General features: G+C 34.8%; 1 protein-coding gene across 3 annotated transcripts in view; it reads left to right on the top strand.

Moving 5' to 3' along the window:
* TMEM209 (transmembrane protein 209) overlaps positions 1 to 22,367 on the top strand; it is a 34,243-nt gene extending 11,876 nt beyond the window's left edge. The window contains exons 7-16 of one of the 3 annotated variants that reach the window (XR_011231770.1): positions 1,030 to 1,205; positions 1,829 to 1,900; positions 4,729 to 4,825; positions 9,864 to 9,989; positions 11,883 to 11,980; positions 13,872 to 13,986; positions 14,078 to 14,175; positions 16,567 to 16,640; positions 21,284 to 21,438; positions 21,782 to 22,367. Coding sequence is in view for 2 of the 3 variants with exons in the window: in XM_069461752.1 (XP_069317853.1) it covers positions 1,030 to 1,205; positions 1,829 to 1,900; positions 4,729 to 4,825; positions 9,864 to 9,989; positions 11,883 to 11,980; positions 13,872 to 13,986; positions 14,078 to 14,175; positions 16,567 to 16,640; positions 21,284 to 21,338 (911 nt within the window). In the remaining variant the exon portion in view is untranslated. Of the gene's footprint in view, positions 1 to 1,029; positions 1,206 to 1,828; positions 1,901 to 4,728; positions 4,826 to 9,863; positions 9,990 to 11,882; positions 11,981 to 13,871; positions 13,987 to 14,077; positions 14,176 to 16,566; positions 16,641 to 21,283; positions 21,692 to 21,781 lie in introns of those variants that run through there. The other 2 variants (XM_069461752.1, XM_069461753.1) reach the window with 2 other exon arrangements.
* Positions 22,368 to 22,749: the final 382 nt, after the last annotated feature.

The raw sequence follows: 22,749 nt of genomic DNA, 5'->3' as shown, positions 1-22,749 counted from the left end.
AAAAAAATACTCCCTATCCTTAAGGAGCTCAAATTCTATTTGGGAAAACAAACTATAACCCTGAAGTGTGATAAGTACTCTGCTACGGGCCTCTGTAGGAGTAGATTCCTAAATGTAACCTTTTTACATTTCCAAAAAGTAAATTTGTAAACTTACTTACTTGTTTATTTATTTAGGTACAGGGTCTTCCTCTGTTGCCCAGACTAGAGTGCAGTGGCCTGATTATAGCTCACTGCAGCCTTGAATTCTCAGGTTCGAACAATCCTGCCTCAGCCTCCTGAGTAGGTGGAACAACAGGCATGAGCCACCACACCTGGCTAATTTTTTAAATTTTTTATAGAAATGGCATCTCTGTGTGTTGCTCAGGCTGGTCTCTAACTCCTGACCTCAAGAGATCCTCCCCACTTGGCCTCCTAAAGTGCTGGGATTACAGGCGTGAACCACTGCCCTTGGCAATTTTGTAAATTTAGAAGTATAATCAGCAGATAGTCTTTTAATACTATGTAGGAATTACTACAGGATGTTAAATAAAACACAGTATAGTGCAGGGATGAGTAAATTTAGCCTATAGCTCAAGAGAGTAGTCTATAATAGGACGCTGTGGTTATCCCATTCAGGAGGAGCTTCTAAAAATTCAAGCAAGGAACTTGCTTAGCCTATTTATTTCCTGAAGAAATTTGTCTTTTGTTTGTTTACTACTGAATGCTTTAGATGTCTTAGAGAATGAAACAAGTTTAATTTTACAACAAAAATAAACAAACACTTTGAACTACGTATTGTTCTTAGGGTTCTTAAATTGATACCGCTCAGAATATGTTCCTTTTAATTTTTAGTACAAGCAGTCGATGTTCTTTAAAGGGAAAATTATGTTGAGGAGGAGGTAGGAGAGAAGTTCCTTGGGTGTTTGCCTTCTGATTCCTTTATTGCCATTGCCTAAGTACCTATTAATAGATACCCACTATTCATGTGTTAACTCCAGATGTAAAAATTACTACAACAGACTTATACTGTTTAAATTAATACTTGCAGGGAGCCCAGATTCTACCTCTCCTTCCAGCAGTCCTACTTTTTGGAACTACAGTCGTTCTATGGGGGATTATGCACAAACTCTAAAGAAGTTTCAGTATCAGCTTGCCTGTAGGTCTCAGGCCCCATGTGCTAACAAAGATGAAGCCGATCTCAGTTCTAAACAAGCTGCAGAAGAGGTAAATGGAAAATAAAAATGATTTAATATTTATGATTTATAGATTGTTAGAAAGTCTTCAACTTTGGGGACATTTTTCCTGTAACCTTCACTTTTTCTGTATAGAAATATAAATTTGGCACACATTAAACACTGGAAGAGCTCCTCTCTTACTTTGTGTACCTAAAACTAAATTATGCTGTACATTTTACTTTGCCTCACATAGTTGACATTAGTGCCCCACCTAAAACATCGTTCTATAAGCATTATCAAAAGGCTCTCAGGTATCTAATTGTACTTAACATATACAAGACTCTTGCTTGTAAAATACATTGGGTTTAGAACATTTGTCAGTCTATAACTCTATCACTGTAATACCAAGTACAGGATTTTAATTTTGTTCTTAGAAGCAATAAAAACATTCTTTAAACATACTAATATAAGAAAATTTTAAAGATATGTCTGTGCATGAACAGCAACTTTAAGTGGGTAATAAAATTATTGAATATTAACAGATGAATATGGATATTTGTGAAGATTTTTTTCAAAGTTCATCAGATTTTTTTAGGGTAAGGGGAGGATTGGTGCTTTGGCAGGATTTTTCCTCACTGATTGTTCATTTTATACATGATGTATTTTTAATAGGTTTGGGCAAGAGTGACTATGAACAGACAACTTCTTGATCATATGGATTCATGGACAGCTAAGTTTAGAAATGTAAGTTCTGCCATTATGCTTTGGACAATTAGTGCCTCAGTATGCAAAGCATGTTATTAGAATATCAGTTGGATTTGTTAATTATTAAATAGAATATTAGAATTAATTATTATTAAAAGTACAGTGTGAATGGTACATTTATAGGGATAAACATGACATGTACCTTACGGTGTCCATTTTCATGGGATTTCTCCCCTCAATTTTTAGTAAATCAATGTATTTTGAGAAGATAAAGGAACAGTATGTTTAGTCAAGATCTTCCCTTTTCCGGCTTTTCAATTTTATTTTCCAAAGAGCTTTTCTGTCAGATCATGTACCTAGAATTGTGAAGGAAACAAAAATGGGGTCCTTGCCCTCAGAAAATTTAAAAGTTAGACAAAGAAGACAATATATGTTTGAAGCTACTTCAAAATATATATGATTTCAGTTTTTCTAGAGAAGAACCCTCTAATCATTGACCCAGAGGTCACTTTTCCATATACAAAGTTGCTTAGTTCCTTTGTTTCCAACTCTACCTCTTTATGCCAATCTCTGTAATACAACGTGTCCCCAGGTCTGTTCGGCTGATTGGCTCCCTTCTCCACTACAGGTACCTCCGCTTACATTCTGTAAACCCTGCTGCTTCTGTTTACATCCCTCAACACTCATCTAGCCACTCTGTATCTTCTAGAACTATGTTGAAATCACTTGTGCTTGTTTTTATTCTTTTACTATCATTTACATAGGGTATGGGGGGCAGGTAAAAATGGTAGCCTGCTTTCTTGAAACAGAAACCTAGACAGCATTTTAAAAATAAAAATTCCTGAGCCCAACCCCAGACCTACTCAGTTAGAATTTCTGGGGATAAGGCCTAGATCTCTCTCCTGGATACCTTAAATAGTTTTGTTGCAGCCAAAGAGTGGTTGGCAAGTAGGATGCATGTAATAAATGTTAGAAGAATGAATGAGTGAAATGATGTTCTGGAACTGTAATCTGTTGTAGTTTCAGTTATAGGCTAGTCTAAAAATGTTAATATATTTAAAATAAAAAAGCCTGGTCGGGAGTATCAGCCCCGTAGAAAAATACAAACATTCTTCATCTGAGTTTTTTAGGCTACCATGTTCTGAAATTTAGAGTTTTTTTGGATTTTTTTAAAAAAGCAATATGTGTATACTTGTACCATATATTTTGTAACACCACTAGCAGAGTCTAGTTAGTACCCAGTAATGGACTTCATTAATATTTCTGTAACAAAAGCATATGAATATCCATACTAAGTGCAATAAAAGCTATAAATAGCTTCATGTGAACTCAGTTCAAGTCTTATCGATACATCAAATTTTACTTGCTAAATGGATTATAAAAAAACTTTGTTTTCAGAAGTTTTAAATTCAAAATTATTTATAAGGAATTGTGGACTTGTTTTTCATCTGAAACGTTTTTTGAGCTTTTCATTTTGTGGTTAAACAAAAACGTAAAACAGGCCGGGCGCGGTGGCTCACGCCTGTAATCCTAGCACTCTGGGAGGCCGAGGCGGGTGGATCGCTCGAGGTCAGGAGTTCAAGACCAGCCTGAGCAAGAGTGAGACCCCGTCTCTACTAAAAATAGAAAGAAATTATATGGACAACTGAAATATATATATATACAAAAAATTAGCCGGGCATGGTGGCACATGCCTGTAGTCCCAGCTACTCAGGAGGCTGAGGCAGGAGGATCGCTTAAGTCCAGGAGTTTGAGGTTGCTGTGAGCTAGACTGACGCCACGGCACTCACTCTAGCCCGGGCAACAAAGCAAGACTCTGTCTCAAAAAAAAAAAAAAAAGCATAAAACAGAAGTGGTGATTGAAGTTGCTACAAACACACACACAAAACAATAACACACAAACCAGACAAGGAGTTTGCTTAGGCAGTCTTTTCATATCGCAGAATTAGTTTGATCTTAGCCATGGAAAAGGAATTTGAAATTTCTAGTCCTAAAATAATATTGTAATATTTAAAAACCAATTTCAAATATTATAAATATCTGTGGTTAGGGAACTAGGTGAGCCTGCTGAGAGTTAATCAGTTATAGTAGTTTGAAAAACTGTCTTACTTATCACAAACCAATACAAATACTATGTTAATAAATGTGAGTGATTACCCTGGAAGTATAAACTAAAGATTATCCTTTTAGCTGAGTATAGTAATCATAGAAAAAAATTTGAATAAAAATTTAACATATAGGCCGGGCGCGGTGGCTCACGCCTGTAATCCTAGCACTCTGGGAGGCCGAGGCGGGTGGATCGCTCGAGGTCAGGAGTTCGAGACCAGCCTGAGCAAGAGTGAGACCCCGTCTCTACTAAAAATAGAAAGAAATTATATGGACAACTAAAATATATATATACAAAAAATTAGCCGGGCATGGTGGCGCATGCCTGTAGTCCCAGCTACTTGGGAGGCTGAGGCAGTAGGATCACTTAAGCCCAGGAGTTTGAGGTTGCTGTGAGCTAGGCTGACGCCACGGCACTCACTCTAGCCCGGGCAACAGAGTGAGACTCTGTCTCAAAAAAAAAAAAAAAAAAAAAAAAAAATTTAACATATAGCTAAGTTTTATATTTTCTTGAGAAAAAAACAGACATGTCATTTAAGAATATAATTTAATTAGTTTACACTCCAATAGCATATTTACTTAACTCTTGACTTCAGGTAGCTGCTACTTTCATTCTCTTTCACTGTACTTTATGACTCTTAATATTCAAGTAAAAGATAGTAAAAAAAAATTCTTAGAGTTGCTTGTAAAAAAGAAAATAATTATTTGAGAAATACTTTGGAATTACATATATTTAAAGTCTATACCTCATTTCTTCCTAGTGGATCAATGAGACAATATTAGTGCCACTTGTACAAGAGATTGAGTCTGTCAGCACACAGATGAGACGAATGGGCTGTCCAGAGCTACAAATAGGAGGTATGGGAAAATAGAACCCAACATTTGATTTACTGTCAATTCTGCCAAGTGGAAAATTTCTTCTTGTAATGGGCTGTTTCACAACTTTTTTGGTTATCTTGAGGTAAAGATAAAAACCAGAATGTCTGTAATATAGTTTTTTCTTAAGTATAACAGCTTTGAGATGTAATTTACCTACCATACAATTTATTCATTTAAGGTTTGGGTTGTGCAGCCATCACCACAATCAATTTCAGAACATTTTATCACCCCCCCCCCCCACAAAAAACACCCATACCCTTAAGCAGTCACCCCCCATCTCATGTATTCCCCCAGCGTTAGGCAGGTATCAGTCTATTTTTTGTCTGTGGATAGGCCTGTTCTGGATATTTCATATAAATGGAATCACACAATATGTGGTCCTTTGTGCTGCCTTTTTTCACTTAACATAATGTTTTCAAAGTTCACATGTGTTGTAGCATTTAACAGTACTTCATTTTTTTTTTATTACTGAATTATATTCAAAATAGATCTACCTACCACGTTTTCTTGATCCATTTACCAGTTGATTAGCATTTAGGTTGTTTCCACTTTGGGGCTAGTGTGTATAATGATGTGATGCTGTGAACAATCATGTACAGCTGTTTATGTGGATATATGTTTTCATTCCTCTTGGATATATACCTAGGAGTGGAATTGCTGAGCCATATGGTACCTCTGTGTTTAACCTTTTGAGGAATTGCCAGGCTCTTTTCTGAAGCAGCTGCACCATTTTGTAGTCCCACCAGTGGTGTATGAAGGTTTTATGTTCTCTATATTCTCACCAGCACTTGCTATTACATGTCTTACGGTCATCCTAGTAGGTGGAAAATAGTATCTCATTGTGGTTTCAATTTACATATCCTTGACAGCTAGTGATATTGAATATCTTTTCACGTGTTTATTGCCCCCCCCTTTTTGTTTTTGGAAACAGGGTCTTGCTCCACCATCCAGACTGGAGTGCAGTGCCATGATTGTAGCTCATTGTAACCTCATGCTCCTGGGCTCGAGGGATCCTCCTGCCTCAGCCTCCCAAGCAGCTAGGACTTCAGGCATGCGCCACCACATCTGGCTGATTTTTTTAATTATTAATTTTTGCAGAGACAGGGGTCTTACTATGTTGCCCAGACTGGTCTCGAACTCCTGTATTGGCCATTTTTATATCTTCTTAAGAGAAATGTCTTTTCAGATCTTTTAACCCATTTTTAAATTGGGTTATTTGTCTTTTTTATTATTGAGTGGTAGGTGTTCTTCATATGTTATAGATAAAAGACCAAGACCCTTGTCGAATATTAATTACAAAGTTGTATACAGCATAAAGAGTGTGTAATAATAGTAATTTTAAATCGCCTGTTTTCAACTGTTACCTGCTTAAAATAAAACTGAAGGTACCATGTAACGTAATTTGCCTAAAATATGTATATACTGCAACTTATTTAGTGTCAAGTAATTAGTTTTGAAAACAAGGAATATTTTAGTTAACCATCTCCTTCTAGAGAATAAATTTCTCTTTGAAATATGTTAAGTGCTTTGGATTGCATGTTAGCATTTTCCATTTACTTTGGATATGTTTGTTAATCTTTATTGTCTGGGCTAAGAATAGAAATGTGCATTCCTAATGTGCTTTATTGAGTATCCAAATGTCTCATATATAGTTAACATAATGCTGACATTAACCTTGAAAGCTGGCTGTTATTGCCCTATTTTATGGATGAGGCTGCTGAAACTCAGAGAGGCTAAGTAACTTGCCCAGTGTATAGACCAGTGATTGGAGACCAGAATTCTCTGGCTCCAAAGCCAGAACGGGTACTTTCTAGGTCTAGGTAATGTCATTTAAACCTGTGCTTCTCCTTTCCAAGCTTTCTATATGAGATATAAAAACATATAATCTTCCGGACAGGTGTGGTGGCTTATGCCTATAGTCCTAGCACTTTGGGAGGCCAAGGCAGGAGGATCACTTGAGGCCAGGAGTTCGAGACCATCCTGAGCAACATAGCAAGACCCCCATCTCTACAAAAAATTAAAAAAAAAAAAAATTAGCCAGGTATAAGGTCACATGTCTCAGCTACTCAGGAGACTTGCTTGAGCCCAGGAATTTAAGGTTGCAGTAAGCTGACACCATTGCACTCGAGCCTGAGTAACAGAATGAGACCTTGTCTCAAAAAAAAAAAAAAAAAATATATATATATATATATATACACATATATATATATGTATGTATGTATGTATCTTTCAGGCTGGGTGTGGTGGCTCATGCCTGTAATCCCAGCACTTTGGGAGGCCGAGGCAGGAAGATTGCCTTAGCCCAAGAGTTCGAGACCTGCCTGAGCAACATATATCTTTCAATACATTTTATCACAGAGATGTGCTTTTTAAAAAATAACAACATTGCTTTGTTTTATGACTACAGAAGTAATACACATTCATTGTAGAAAATTTGGAAAATTATAAAAATTACTATTTTTGGAGAAAATGCTGTGACATTATATATAGTCATGTGCCTCATAATGATGGTTTTTGGTCAACAACAGAACAGGTATAATGATGGTGGTCCCATAAGATTATAACGCAGCAGAAAAATTCCTATCACCTAGTGACATAGTAGCTATGGTAACAGTATAGAGCAACACATTACTCATGTGTTTATGGTGATGCTGATGTAAACAAACCTGGACTGCCAGTCATAAAAGTATAACACGTACAGTATGTACAGGGCATAATGCTTGATAATAAACAACTGTGTTACTGGTTTATGTGTTTACTATTTATTATTATTTTAGAGTGTCGTCCTTCTACTTATTTAAAAAAAACAAAGTTAACTGTAAAGCAGCCTCGTGCAGGTCCTTCAGAAGGTATTCCAGAAGAAAGCATTGTTATCACAGGAGATGACAGCTCCATGTGTGTTATTGGCCCTGAAGACTTTTCTAGTGGGACATGTGGAAGGGGAAGACAATGATATTGATGATACTGACCCTGTGTAGACCTGGGCTAATAATTTGTGTGTTTGTGTCTTAATTTTTGACAAAGAAAAGTTTAAAAAATTTAAAAATAAAATAAAAAATGTTTAAAATAGAAAAACTTATAGAATGAGGATGTAAAGAAAGGAATTATTTTTATACAGCTGTACAATGTGTTTTAAGCTGAGTGTTATTACAAAGGAGTCAAAAAGTTAAAAAATTAAAAAGTTTATAAAGTAAAAAAGTTACAGTCAGCTAAGGTTAATTTATTATTGAAGAAAGAAAAATATTTTTAAAAAATTTAGTGTAGCCTAAGTGTCCAGTGTTTATAAAGTCTACATTAGTGTACAGCAGTGGAGATGTTATAAAGCCTTATAGGCCTTCACATTCACTGACCACTCACTCACTGACTCACGTAGAGCAAATTCTAGTCCAACAAGCTCCATTCATGGTAAGTGCCCTATATAGCTGTACCATTTTTTATCTTTCGTGTCATATTTTTACAGTACCTTTCCCACCTTTAGATGTGTTTAGATACACAAATATTTACCTTTGTATTACAATTGTAATTGCCTGCAGTATTCAGTACTACACTATACAGGTTTGTAGCCTAGGAGCAATAGGCTATACTATCTAGGTTTATGTAAGTATACTCTATGATGTTCACACGATGACAAAATCACCCAACCACACATTTCTTAGAACATATCCCTATTGTTAAGTGATGCATGACTGTGTATTAATTATAAGTTATACCATAACTTAAGAAATGTGAAAAGTATATATTTAGGAATTGAAATGGACATATATGTGTATATTTTTAATTGAGATCATATTGTTTTGTTGCCTGCTTCCCTTCCCCCACCTTTTCCAGTATATAAATATTCTGTAGCATTATTTTTATGGCCAGATTGTATTTCTTTTTTTATATATGTGATACATTGTATGTAACCTGTCTTTCTTATCTAGAATTTAGGTTTTTTTTTTTTTTTACTGTTACTAATAATGTTACAGTGAATATCCTTTTATCCAAATTTTTGTGTATATTTATAATTATTTCCTTAGGATAATTTCTTAGAAGTAGAGTTATTAGTTCAATAGGTGTGAATATTTTTAAGGCTTTTGATGCATTGTCCTTTCAAAAAGTTCATACCAGTTTATGCTCTAGCAACCCTGTCACATGTAAGAATGCCTTTTCCTAACAGTGGATATTATTAGTAAGGTTAGACATTTTGAAATTTTTAAAAAATTTCTTTGTATAGTTAACTTTCATGATATGATAAGAAAAATCACTGTCATAAAAAGTTCCTGCTGGTTGGTCCGAGTGCAGTGATGTTTACAACTAATTGATCACAACCAGTTACAGATTCCTTTGTTCCTTCTCCACTCCTACTGCTCCACTTGACCAGCCTTAAAAAAATAAATAAATAATAAAAAAAAGTTTCTGCTTATCCTGGCATAATGGGCAACTTCTAATTCACCCTATTTTGAAAGCTATCATGTATCTTTTTATATGTATCCTATAAAAAAATTCTGTACATTAGTTGTTTATAGATTTCCCAAAATGGATTTGGCTGAATTTTTAGGGGTCTATGGGGAAGCGGAGTTGTAAATCTGGCTACCTTGCCTGGAAGGATAAATGTTAGGTAAGCACATAATGCAAATTAAGATAAACTGTCATTGCTTTCATTTATTCCTTCCACATCTTTTGAGTGCTTACTCTTTGGTAGGTACTGTTGTAGCTGTTGTAGGCGTTAGGGATACAGCAGTGAGCAAAATGACCAAAATCTTTGCCCTCGTTAAGCTTTCATTCTAGTGGATGAGACAGACAATAAACAAGATAAAGGAAGTACATTGGATAGTGGTTAGAGCTAAGGAGAAAAAAATCACAGGAAGGTGTTGTTATTAATGTTTAGGGACTTTGGGATAGGGTAGTCAGGGAGAACGTCACTAACTTGTGTAAGTGCCATGAGGAGCCAGCTATATGAACACAAGAGGAAGAGCATTTTACATTCTTTGGAGACCCACATGAAGGATAATCTCTTGTGTTTTATTTTTAACAGAGGCTAGTATTACTAGCTTGAAACAAGCTGCCCTGGTCAAAGCCCCTCTCATTCCGACTCTGAATACAATTGTGCAGTATCTAGACCTTACACCAAATCAGGAGTACTTGTTTGAAAGGATCAAAGGTAACTGTTGGTTTGAAGAGAAAAAAACAAGAGCCTTTTCATTTCCTTGGGATTTTATAAATAAAGTTTAAGAAAACAATTTTTTTCAATTAAAGTCATAACTATGACCTTATATTTTATAAACACATATCTCATTATCACTTAATTAAGTCTTATACTTGAACAGCTTTTGGGTGTTATATTTTATATGCTAAGAATTATCAAGTAACACTAGCCAAGAATATGTTAATTAATTTAATTTTGTATAGGAAGCTTAAATATGAGCCAAATGGGCTCAAGTGAATATTTCACTCATTTTCTACTCTTAGAGTGCCAAGAATGGATGCCACTGTGACATTCTTTATAATTTCAGCATGCTGATCCTTATTTCTCTTAATTTTTATAATTCCTATTTAATATGTTGCTTCTTTGTATTTGTTATATATTCTTATTTGAAGGGAGATGTGATCTTCTGGGGAGGCTGACTTGAGAATCGGGAAAGTTATCCTTCCTGACATTCCTACACATTCTCTTTATGCTGCCTTACTTAGGGGGCAATTCATAAAGTTAGAATTTTTTAAAATTCAGAAAAATTTTGTAAAATGTTCTCATCACTAAAACAAGTTTTAGATATAGTATTCAAATTTATTATAAATCTTAATTTGAAAATGTATGATGCTCCCCCTTAGCATTTTCTGTGACTTAAAAGACTTTTTATATAAGGAGACTTTCAAACAGATACAAAACTAGACAAAATAGTATATACACAACCTTCTTGTACGTATCACCCAGCTCCAGCACCCATTAGTCCCTGGACAAACCCTGCCCTGTCCATACCCTATCTACTTCCTTCCTGTATTATTTAAAGCAAAACATATATCGTTGCCAGTTCATCTGTAAATATTTCCTTGTGTATCTCTAAAAGGTAACTTTTTAAAAACTCTAATACAACCTATATAACCACAATATAATTATACCAAATATTCTTTATATTATAAAATATCCAGCCTGTGTTCAAATTACCAGTTATCTCATAAAATATGTGATTTTTTTAGTATTTGTTTGAATCAGAATTCAGATATTCTCACACGTTGCAATTGGTTAAGTTTCTTTTAAGCTATAGGCTTCCTGTCCATCCCGTTTTTTTCCTTTGCAACTTATCATAAGAACTGGATTTTGTCTATAGAATTTTCTATGGTGTGGGTTTTGGTGAATCCATCCCCATGGTATAGTTTTACATAACCTCTGTTCTATTTCCGGTAAATTGAGGTTTGAATTTTTTGTCAAGGTGCCTCATAAATAACAGTATCTGTACATCTAAAAATAATGTATGTATGTGTCTCTCTCTGTATACACATTATACACAAAGAACATATGAAGTAGTATATAAAATATACAAAAAAGTTTAAAAGAATACAATGGACACTGTACTGTGTTCTAGATTGAATAGCAACATTTTGCCATATTTGATTCTCTCTCTCTGCATATACACACACACACACATACTTTTTTTCTGTACTATTTGAAAGTATTAATACATTGCAGACATCATTACTTTCAGCATGCGTTTTCCTAAAAATAAGAACATTCTCCTACATAACCACAATGCAGTTATCACACCTTAAACATTAAGAATAATTCTATAATACCATCGAATATACTGTCCATATTCAAATTTCTTAATTGTCCAATGACTGTTTTTAAGAACCCAGAACAGTAGTCTTATCCCACCTTTTGGGTTGATCTCATTTCTTTCTTTGTGCTGTTTAACTTGAACTTTTATATCTTGAATTTCTTTAGGTTTAGGTGTTTTGATCAGGTTTTTAAGATGTGCTTCCCTTACTGTAATCACGTAGCCTTTTTTTCTTTTTTGCATATTCTTAGCTTTTTAAAATTTCACCTTTATTGCCACAGAACTTTCTCAGGGAGGTTGTATGAGCTCATTTCGATGGAACAGAGGTGGAGACTTCAAAGGACGAAAGTGGGACACAGACCTGCCCACTGATTCTGCTGTAAGTGCCTAGATTTATTTTGTTTTTTTAGTTTAATGTTTTTGTTATTAGATTTATGTGTTTTTGTTTATTCATTATAAAAGTGAGTGTTAAGGCCAGGCACCACAGGGTGGCATGGTGGCTCACACCTATAATCCTAGCACTCTAGGAGGCTGAGGTGGGAGCATTGCTTGAGATTAGGGGGTCGAGACCAGCCTGAGCAAGAGTGAGACACTGTCTCTACCTAAAATAGAAAAAATTAGTTGGGCATGGTGATGTGCACCTGTAGTCCCAGCTACTCAGAAGGCTGAGGCAGGAGGATCGCTTAAGGCCAGGAGTTTAAGGTTGCAGTGAGCTATGATGATGTCACTGCACTCTACCTGGGGCGACAGAGAAAGACTCTGTCTCAAAAAAAAAAAAAAAAAAGAAAGAATTTAGAAAATAAGATAGAAATAATAAATTACAATAGTAACAGCATTTTAACCCAATCACTGTTAACGTTTTTGTGTATTTTTTTTCCTTAGGTGGTGCTATTTTTCAATGTTTTTATCATAGTTGTAATTATTCTGTATGTAAAATTATATATTCTGCTTTTTTTTCACTTTTGTAATGTTTAAGTATTTTTTCATTATTATACACTGTCATTTAACTATTCTCTTATATTGGACCTAAAAGTTGGAGAAACTTGTGACAGGGAAGGGATTTTTATTTGTTTTCCCATCTTAAATGATGTGGCAAGCAAGGTCATGATGCACATTTCTTTCTTATTTGGGATTATCACTTTAAGAAAGAGTCCTACAATTAGATTTATGAGATCAAACAGTTTAAAGGTTTTTGCATGCTTAAGAGTTTTTCAAAGTCATGTTCTTTATTTTCTTTTTATAGTGACTGTTACGGGAGAAATTAGGTTTTAAATGTTTATATTCAGACTGAGAATTGAATGTATGTGTGTTTTATTTTGGTTTTGCTGTTAATTGTATGGATGTGAATGAGCCACTTAACATAAAGCTGGGAATGTCCTTTTTTAGTATTGTTATGAAAATCTAGAAATGAAGATCAAATATTTTGGGAATAGTAGTCTGGCGTTTAGGCCTCACCACCCCGAAACACACACATAGATAATGGTAACTTTGTAGGCTGCAGTATTTAAACTTTTTCAGTTTGAAAAGGAAATCTTCCCATCAAAATATAGACTGATTTGATGGCAAATATATTTTTCTATTTTAAATTTTGAGTAGATTATTTGAATAAAGCCTAGACTCATGTCTTTTTTTTTTTTTTTTTTTTTGAGACCGAGTCTCACTGTGTTCCCCAGGCTAGAGTGCCATGGTGTCAGCCTAGCTCCCAGCAACCTCAAACTCCTGGGCTCAAAGAATCCTTCTGCCTCAGCCTCCCGAGTAGCTGGGACTACAGGCATGCACCACCATGCCCGGCTAACTTTTTGTAAATATTTTCGTTGTTTGGCTAATTTCTTTCTATTTTTAGTAGAGATGGGGGTCTCGCTCTTGCTCAGGCTGGTCTCGAACTCCTGAGCTCAAATGATCCATCCGCCTCGGCCTCCCAGAGTGCTAGGATTACAGGTGTGAGCCACCGCGCCCGGCCTAGACTCATGTTTTTACACACACTGAATTCATTTATGATTTAAGAGAGGAAAAGATCCTATTGGTGAATTCTTTATCTTTATAGGAAAGAGTCTTTGTATTAAAAGAATAGGCATGTTACCTGAATTATGTGTTTTTATCTTTTCATTCTATAGGTTTTATCTTAGACCCACTTGAAAGCGTTTTTGCTAATTCTTTATTTAGGGAAAAAATTTTAAAGTGGGGTAATTACAAATACAGATGTTTTTTAAAGGTCTATATCCATGCTAGATTTTCATGCTGACTCTGAAAAATTATTTCCTCATCTTCAGATCATCATGCATGTATTTTGCACCTACCTTGATTCCAGATTACCTCCACATCCTAAGTACCCCGACGGAAAAACATTTACTTCTCAGCACTTTGTTCAGACACCAAATAAACCAGGTATAAACCTCTCCTAAAAGAATGTGTTAAGACTTTCACATGAAATATCTCTGGTGGTTTGGTTTTTTAATGTAACATATTTCCTTTACAGATGTTACGAATGAGAATGTTTTTTGCATTTATCAGAGTGCTATCAACCCTCCCCATTATGAGCTGATATACCAGCGTCATGTCTACAATCTTCCAAAGGTATTTTTATATATAGAAGTTAGAGAATGTCATAGATGACTTGCTTTGATAATGTTTTTAAAATTATAATCTCCTATTTATGGAGTAGGTAGGAAACTTTTTAAGTTAGGGAAAATGTGTTTCTTATATATATATATTTTTTAACTATAAAAGTAATATGGGCCAGGCACGGTGGCTCATGCCTGTAATCCTAGCACTTTGGGAGGCCGAGGCGGGCAGATCGTTTGAGCTCAGGAGTTCGAGACCAGCCTGAGCAAGAGTGAGACACCGTCTCTACTAAAAAAAAAAAAAAAAAAAAAAATAGAAAGAAATTAGCTGGACAACTAAAAATATGTAGAAAAAATTAGCCGGGCATGGTGGCGCGTGCCTGTAGTCCCAGCTACTCAGGAGTCTGAGGCAATAGGATTGCTTGAGCCCAGGAGTTTGAGGTTGCTGTGAGCTAGGCTGATGCCATGGCACTCTAGCCTGGGCAGCAGAGTGAGACTCTATCTCAAGAAAAAAAAAATAAAAAATAAGTAATATATACTTAATTTGGGAAAGTATAAGGAAAAATCACTGATTTTGTTACTCCAAGACAGCCATTGTTAATATTTTGGCATATTGCCTTTTTGTAAATTTCATTTTGGTCTTTCTCTGTATTTTTTATGAGTTAAAATTATATTATTCATACAGTTTTATCTCTTGCATTTAAAAATTAACTTTATACATAATTTTCCATACTATTAATAATCTTTATAAAAATATTTTTTAGTGGCTATAAAAATCTTCCTTTTAAGATTATAACATAGCTGGGCATAGTGGTGGGCACCTGTAATTCCAGCTACTCAGAAGGCTGAGGCAGGAGGATCACTTGAGCCCAGGAGTTCAAAGGCTGCAGTGAGCCATGATCACACCACTGCATCCCAGCCTGGACAACAGAGTGAGACTCTGTCTCTTGAAAGAAAAGCGAGATTATAACATAATTTATTCAACTCTTCCCCTAATATTAGACGTTTTGGATATTCATGCATATAGCTATCTGTATTTTGGATCATTTCTTTAGTCCAGAGTTCCAAAAGTAGAATTCTAGGTCACAGAATATTTTTAAGGTTTTTAAAAATATGTAATAGCAATTACTTTATTAAAAAGGTCATTATACCAGTTTATACTTCCATCCAGATATTTTACTCTTGATTACAAACGTCAGTTCTGTTAATGACCTTTGCAGTTATTTTTGTTACTAGTATTGTTACTGAGAAATTTTACATTGGCTGTAATTATAATTGTGTTCTCTATCAGATTTTCGAGAGGAGATATTAATTTCATTTCTTTCAAATTTAATATTTATCTTTTTAAGTATGTAAGTATTTTTGACTGTTGAAGTTCTGTTAGTATTCATACCAGTCCTTTTTTTTCTTTCTTTTTTTTTTTTTTTTAAGAAACACTTTTAAAATTACATTCTCAGATTTTGTTTGTTTGTTTGTTTGTTTGTTTTTGGAGACAGGGTCTCACTCTGTTGCCCAGGCTAGAGTGCAGTGGCGTCATCATAGCTCACTAGCTCACTGCAACCTCAAACTCCTGGGCTCAAGCAATGCTCCTGCCTCAGCCTCCTGAATAGCTGGGACTACAGGAACGTGCCACTACACCTGGCTAGTTTTTTCTATTTATTCTCAAATTCTTGAATGAAAACACACTAAGTCAGAGTAAACAGGTAAAAGTTAATCAGTAAATTGAAAATACAAACTAGGAGCTGTTTTCACAGACCAAGAATTATATATTAGTTTGATTTTAGAGCTAGCAAAACACTGCCAAGTAGTCCCTGGTAGATAAAATAAATTTATTTTTTAACATGTTACTTATATAATAAGGTGTACTGTAATGTTATTTTGAAGTACGGCTAAAAGCTTTTTTAATCCCAACACTCTTGTTTATGCTTTCAGTTTTGGGGATAGAGCATTTTTTATGTGTGGTACACAGGGATACCAACCTCAAAATAGCTCTCTTCCAGACTGATCTTTCAGGTCTCAACTTAAAAATCTTTCCCTCAGGGAGATGTTCCCTGCCTCACCAGTCTAGCTTAGATGCTGTGCTTTTATATGTTCCAATGGCCCCACTCCTCTTCTCACAGCATTCTTCATACTTTATCGTGATTCTTAGTTTACTGTCTGCCTTTGTGACTAGCCATTAAGCTCCTTGATTACATGTATCCTTTCTGTTTTATTTACCATAGCATTCCCACTTCCAAGCACAAAGTATAGGCCATAGACACTTGTTGAGTGAATGAATGAATGTCTGAATTACATGGAGTTATGATTTAGTAGAATGTTAATTAATAGGATCTACATTTATTATACCTGCCAGATTGAGTCTTTTTGGTTTGGTTTAAATCTTATCTTTTTGTCTTTGTTCTAGGGCAGGAATAATATGTTTCATACATTGTTAATGTTTCTCTACATCATAAAGACCAAAGAGTCAGGAATGCTTGGGTAGGTATTTATGCTTTAAAAACAAAGTACTTAATTTGTTAACTGATATTATGTTAAGATTCTGCAGAAGGCGGCAGCATATAACTGAAAAGATTTATAGACTGAACAACAATAGATACGACTTGTAGTACTAAAATAACTTGGCTCTGTCGCTAACTAGCTCAGCTGTCTTGGGCAAGTCCATCAACTTCTCAGAACGTCCATTTCCCTATTGGTAAAAGGCAAATAGACCACACAATTGGCTTTTTTCAAGCCATTCCATTTCAGACACAAAGCATTCTGCAAAATGTTTATACTTGAAAGAGACAGAGTTGGTATCCGTTCCATAATGTTGTTAACTAGGATGGAAAAAAAATCAGTTGAAATGGTTTACATACTTAGTAATGAAGCTCACATATTCCAACAAATTCAAAATTGTGTGTAGACATTTTGATGAAATTTTAGTGTATCAGATAACGTTTGAAGTAAGTAGGCCCCAGCTAAAGCTAAGGAAATCTGGTAATGCTGGGTCTAGGAGTCTGAAGACCTGGGTTCTGGGTTCAGCTCTGCCATACTAAGTAACCTAAGCCTAACACAATGTAGAGGGAAGGGCTTGGAGCAGGAGGGACCTGTGGTCACTTCCTCTTCCGATAATGGATGCCTCTTTCAAAGTTTGTTTAGGTATCTTCTGTGTAATTTAGAAGTTATCTGTGTTCCACAGTTCTACAGTTCTACAGTTGTGCTGTCCAGCACAGTAGCCACCAGCCACATGTGGCATTGAGCATATGAAACACGACTAATCCAAATTGAGATGCACTAAAGAGTAAAATATCTACCAGATTTCAAAGATGTCATATAAAAAATGTAAAATATCTCCTTAATAATTTTGCATATTGATTACATACCAAAATACTGTTTTGGATCTTTCGGGTTAAATGGAATATATTCTTAAAATTAATTTCACCTGTTTCTTTTCGATTTTTTAGGTGTCTATTAGAAAATTTAAATTATGTATGTGGCTTGCATTTGTGATTCTATTGTATTTCTATTGGACAGCACTGCTCTAGAGAAAGCAAAGCTTCTGTCCTTAAATATATTAGATGCAAAGATTAAAACAGACGTGAACAAAAATTTGTAAACAAACACAAACAATTATTAGCTTCTTTTATCATATAGTTTTTTTTTTTTTTTTTTTTGAGACAGAGTCTCGCTCTGTTGCCCGGGCTAGAATGCCTTGGTGTTTGCCTAGCTCACAGCAACCTCCAGCTCCTGGGCTCAAGCAATCCTTCTGCCTCAGCCTCCCAAGTAGCTGGGACTTACAGGCATGTGCCACCATGCCCGGCTAATTTTTTCTCTGTCTATATATTTTTTAGTTGTCCAGCTAATTTCTTTCTATTTTTTTAGTAGAGATGGGGTCTCGCTCTTGCTCAGTCTGGTCTCGAACTCCTGAGCTCAAATGATCCACCCACCTCGGAGTGCTAGGATTACAGGGGTGAGCCACCACGCCCAGCCTATCATGATAGTTTTTAATGTAAGAAAGATTAAAGAGGAAACTCACTTTTGTAAGGTACTAATGTACTTTTTTCTTTATTTTTAAATTATGAAAATAATGCATGCTCAGTAGAGAAATATTTAAATGACACAGCAGTATATATAATCTAGAACATGAAAGTTCCTCTCTGATCAGGCTCTCTCCATCCCAACTCCCTCAGGACACCCAGTGTTAACAGTTTCAGGTTTATGTCTCTAGACTGCCTGCTGGGAATAAGTTGATTTTGAACTGGTTTAAAAATGTATAGTACCGGCCGGGCACGGTGGCTCACGCCTGTAATCCTAGCACTCTGGGAGGCCGAGGCGGGTGGATCGCTCGAGGTCAGGAGTTCAAGACCAGCCTGAGCAAGAGTGAGACCCCGTCTCTACTAAAAAATTAGAAAGAAATTATATGGACAACTAAAATATATATATACAAAAAATTAGCCAGGCATGGTGGCGCATGCCTGTAGTCCCAGCTACTCGGGAGGCTGAGGTAGTAGGATCGCTTAAGCCCAGGAGTTTGAGGTTGCTGTGAGCTAGACTGACGCCACAGCACTCACTCTAGCCCAGGCAACAGAGTGAGACTCTGTCTCAAAAAAAAAAAAAAATGTATAGTACCAAACATACTACTCTGTGATGTGATTTGTAATCTCATGGTATATTTTGCACATTTTTCCATGACAGTAAATATAGATTTTTTTCCTAAAATTTCTAGGAATATTTAGTTATAAATGTGTTGATACATATATATTAGATGGAATAGTGAATTTGCTATAAATATATTGTTAATACAGGTGGAGTATCACTTATCTGAAATGCTTGGGACCAGACGTATTTTGGATTTCTGATTTTTTTGGATTTTGTAAAATTTGTAATACTTATTGGTTGAGCACCCCTAATCTGGAATCTGAAATGCCCTGATGAGCATTTCTTTTGAGTATCATGTTGGCCTTCAAAATGTTTTAGATTTTGGAACATTTTCGGTTACAGATGCTCAACTTGTATAATATAAACAAACAATGAATTTTTGGTTTTAATTGAAAATTTATCTTTTCCTCTATAAGTCCAAGTTGATATTTTGATGTATAAATGATTTGTTATGATAGCATGAAGTTTGTATTGAGTGCTATTTAAAATTTGTCATATGCATAAAAATGAAAAAAACTTTAAAAGTGCTTAGTGGGGCAGTAATTTACTCAGAGGCCAAAAATTGAAATAATTTTGAAGTGCCTATCTCCTGGGTTTGTTTTTTTTTGTTTTTTAGATAGAGTCTCGCTCTGTTGCCTGGGCTAGAGTGCCGTGGCACCAGCCTAGCTCATAGCAACCTCAAACTCCTGGGCTCAAGCAATCCTTCTGCCTCAGCCTCCCGAGTAGCTGGGACTACAGGCACACACCACCATGCCCGGCTAATTTTTTCTATATATATTTTTTTAGCTGTCCATATAATTTCTTTCTATTTTTAGTAGAGATGGGGTCTCACTTTTGCTCAGGCTGGTCTCGAACTCCTGACCTCGAGGGATCCTCCCTCCTTGGCCTCCCAGAGTGCTAGGACTACAGGCGTGAGCCACCGCACCCGGCCTTATCTCCTCTTAATGAGCAACTTATATATGTAAAATTAAGCATTTTAGACTAAAACTAATGAGTATTTTCTTTACTGGGTTTTTTTTAAACCAAGGAGGAAAAACTTTGAAATTATTAACCTTTTTAATATGACTAATTTTTTAAATAAATCTAATAGTTAAAAACTACTATCCTGTAACTTAAAGGAAGTAAGTGAGTGGCTCAGGTATAGTCCATTTGGAATCATGACCATAAAGCTGCAGATTGATCCAAATACATTATCAATTGCCAGGTATTTGTGCAGTTACTGGAATTAGATGAAAGTTTAACTTCCAAAGGGGAAAAAAATCTGGACAGAATTGACTGCATGGTGATTTAAATGTTCTGTTTAGCAAAAGACACCATACAGTTAAAATTTAAATGATAAACTGAGACAAAGCATTATATTGCAACATGTAGCACACCCAGCTAATATTAGTCATATACAAAGAACTCATAAATTAATTAGAAAAGGAAAATAATAGAAAAATGGGCAAAGATATGAAAGACTTTTTCATAGAAAAGTATACAAACAGCTAATAAACAGAAAAATGCTTATCCTCGTAAACAATCCAAAATTAAAACAGCATTTTTTTTCTAGCAAATTGAGATTTATCATCTGCAGTGTTGGTTAGGGTGTGAGAAAATGGAAAATACTGTTGATAGAAATTACCTATTTTGAAGGGCATTTTTGGTAATGTAACTTTTTAATTTTTTATCAAGGTTAATACATTATCATAATTTTAAAAGTTATATAGAGCTAAAAGTTTATGACAGAAATGAGCAGTTCCCTGTACACTTCCCGAAAGCTACCACTTCAGACTTTTTTAGCTTTTTCTTCTGATGTTAGTCTTTGTAGTTCCAAATAATAGAGATACACAGCTGTCCCTAGATTCTTCAGTTTTGGACATTATCAGTTTCTCATTTTGTTAGATGGGTAATTACTCTCTCTTATAGCCCTCTTCTCCTTCCCTTAGATTTTGAGTACAGTTTATTTTGAATACAAAATATTGGTCTCTGGAGGAGAAGTAGGGTTTTTTTTGTTGCTATATACAATATGGTTTAGTTTAAGATGTATTAATATATGCAAACTCATTAAAGCATCCCTAATAATTTGTAAATGCCTAATTCAAGTCAAGTAAGTATAGTTCTCTAAGAGTCCTAGCGTCTCTGTATCCTTCATTTTTTAAATTTAATTGACTCTTTGAATCTTACTTGCTAAAATTATTTCATTAGCTCTCTATTACCTGGTGTAGTAGTTTTTGAACTTTACTGGAAAATTAATTTTCAACACTTCATAAATCTATTTATTCTAAATTTGGGTTTTAAGCACAGTTAAGAAAGTAATTACTGTTACTAGATTGACCTGTTAAACTGTGTATAAATTAATTCATTACAGAATCACATTAAATGTCATCATTTAAAGATGTATTACTTTTATAAAGATTCTTGTTTCAGTTATTGGAAAAAGACTTAAAATGCTTGGAAAGCAAATTCTACTAAAACTTTTTTTTTTTTCCCCCTCTTTATAGGAGAGTTAATCTTGGTCTATCCGGTGTGAATATTTTGTGGATTTTTGGCGAGTAGTGGGTTATTTAATTCCAAACATTTGGACTTCTATTTCACTGAACCAGAAGTTGTTGAATCTAACCATCTCTGAGTCACTGCCTCTTCTTATTTCTATGAAGTAAGATACACATATGTATGTGTTACAAACTCTTTAGATTTAACAAAAAATTAGCTATTATGAAACTTCCTTGTGAAAATGTCCTGTATCTTCTACACCAAGAGGTATTATCTTCAATTTTACATCACATTTTAGAAATTTCGGTTGACTTCAGGTTTTTATTGACCCAAATCAGTGCCATTCCTCCTTAATTAAATGTGTGTCCTTTTTCATTGTAACCCTCAAAGAAGAGTCATCCACCTGACTCTTTCACCATGAAAAAATGTTTTTTCAGTCATGTTATTTAATAGTGTAAGTACTTAAAAACAAAATCACTAATTTGGTTTTTCATCTATTTCCCCAGTGTTCTGCAAGTCAGCCCGAAGTCCATATTTAAAGAAATTTTATTAACTCCTAAGTAATGTTTTAAGTTCCTGTATGTTTTAAAATGTTACTAGAAGAAGTTTGACAGTGTTGGCATTTAAGAAGTCAACTCTTGGATTAAATTTAGCTGGTAGAATTCATCTGTTTGGGTTTTAGTTAAGAGTCTGAGGATGTCAAGAGAACAGTTTACTGTTTCAGTTTTAGCAACTCAGTTTCTACTATTCCATAATATTGTGTTATTTTTAGTGTTCCCTTTAAGATCATAGTGATATCCTATGTTTAAATTTTTTAGATATGCTCACAATATCTGGAGAGTGAGAAGTTAACAAATTTGTAAGTTTTGCTTGATTCTCCGTCTTTATTTTCTATACGTATGTGTAGTGGCCGGCAATTGCATATGTTTTCTTGATTGACATACTAGAGACTGCTTTTGTCAATTCGCACAAACCTGGGAACAGCTAAAACCAGTGTCTTGAAAAATTGCATGTCAGTGTTAATATGCATCCCATTTTGTATGATTTATAAATTCCGCTTTTCAAAAAGTTGTTCCCGTTTTTAAAAGTTGATGTCCAAAGGAAAGGAACTTCCTCTCTTTTAACTGCTTTTAGTATATGCTAAATATATTTGCTATGATATTTTGGGAAGAAAATATCAAACATGTTAAACATAAGAACATGTCAAAATTTAAATCTGTTATTTCAAAAGTTATTGAAGATGTCATGGAATAACAATGCTATACTGTTAAACTGTACAATTGCATATACTTTATTAAAAGCATTATGGAGAAAAATTTTAACAATACATAAGATAAAAGGTCTTTTTTTGTTCATAGGACTTAAGACAGCATTTAGTCCAAAAATTCAAAGCTGGGATATTTTTTAGGTTACTATCAAAAAATACAATATACAGTAAATATATATGTATGTAAATAGATGGGGTACACACTAA

This window comes from Eulemur rufifrons, chromosome 29 (genome assembly GCF_041146395.1).
Source record: "Eulemur rufifrons isolate Redbay chromosome 29, OSU_ERuf_1, whole genome shotgun sequence".
NCBI classification, from domain to species: domain Eukaryota; kingdom Metazoa; phylum Chordata; class Mammalia; order Primates; family Lemuridae; genus Eulemur; species Eulemur rufifrons.
Note: the sequence above shows the minus strand (reverse complement) of the source record. Positions and strands in the feature narration are given on the sequence as shown.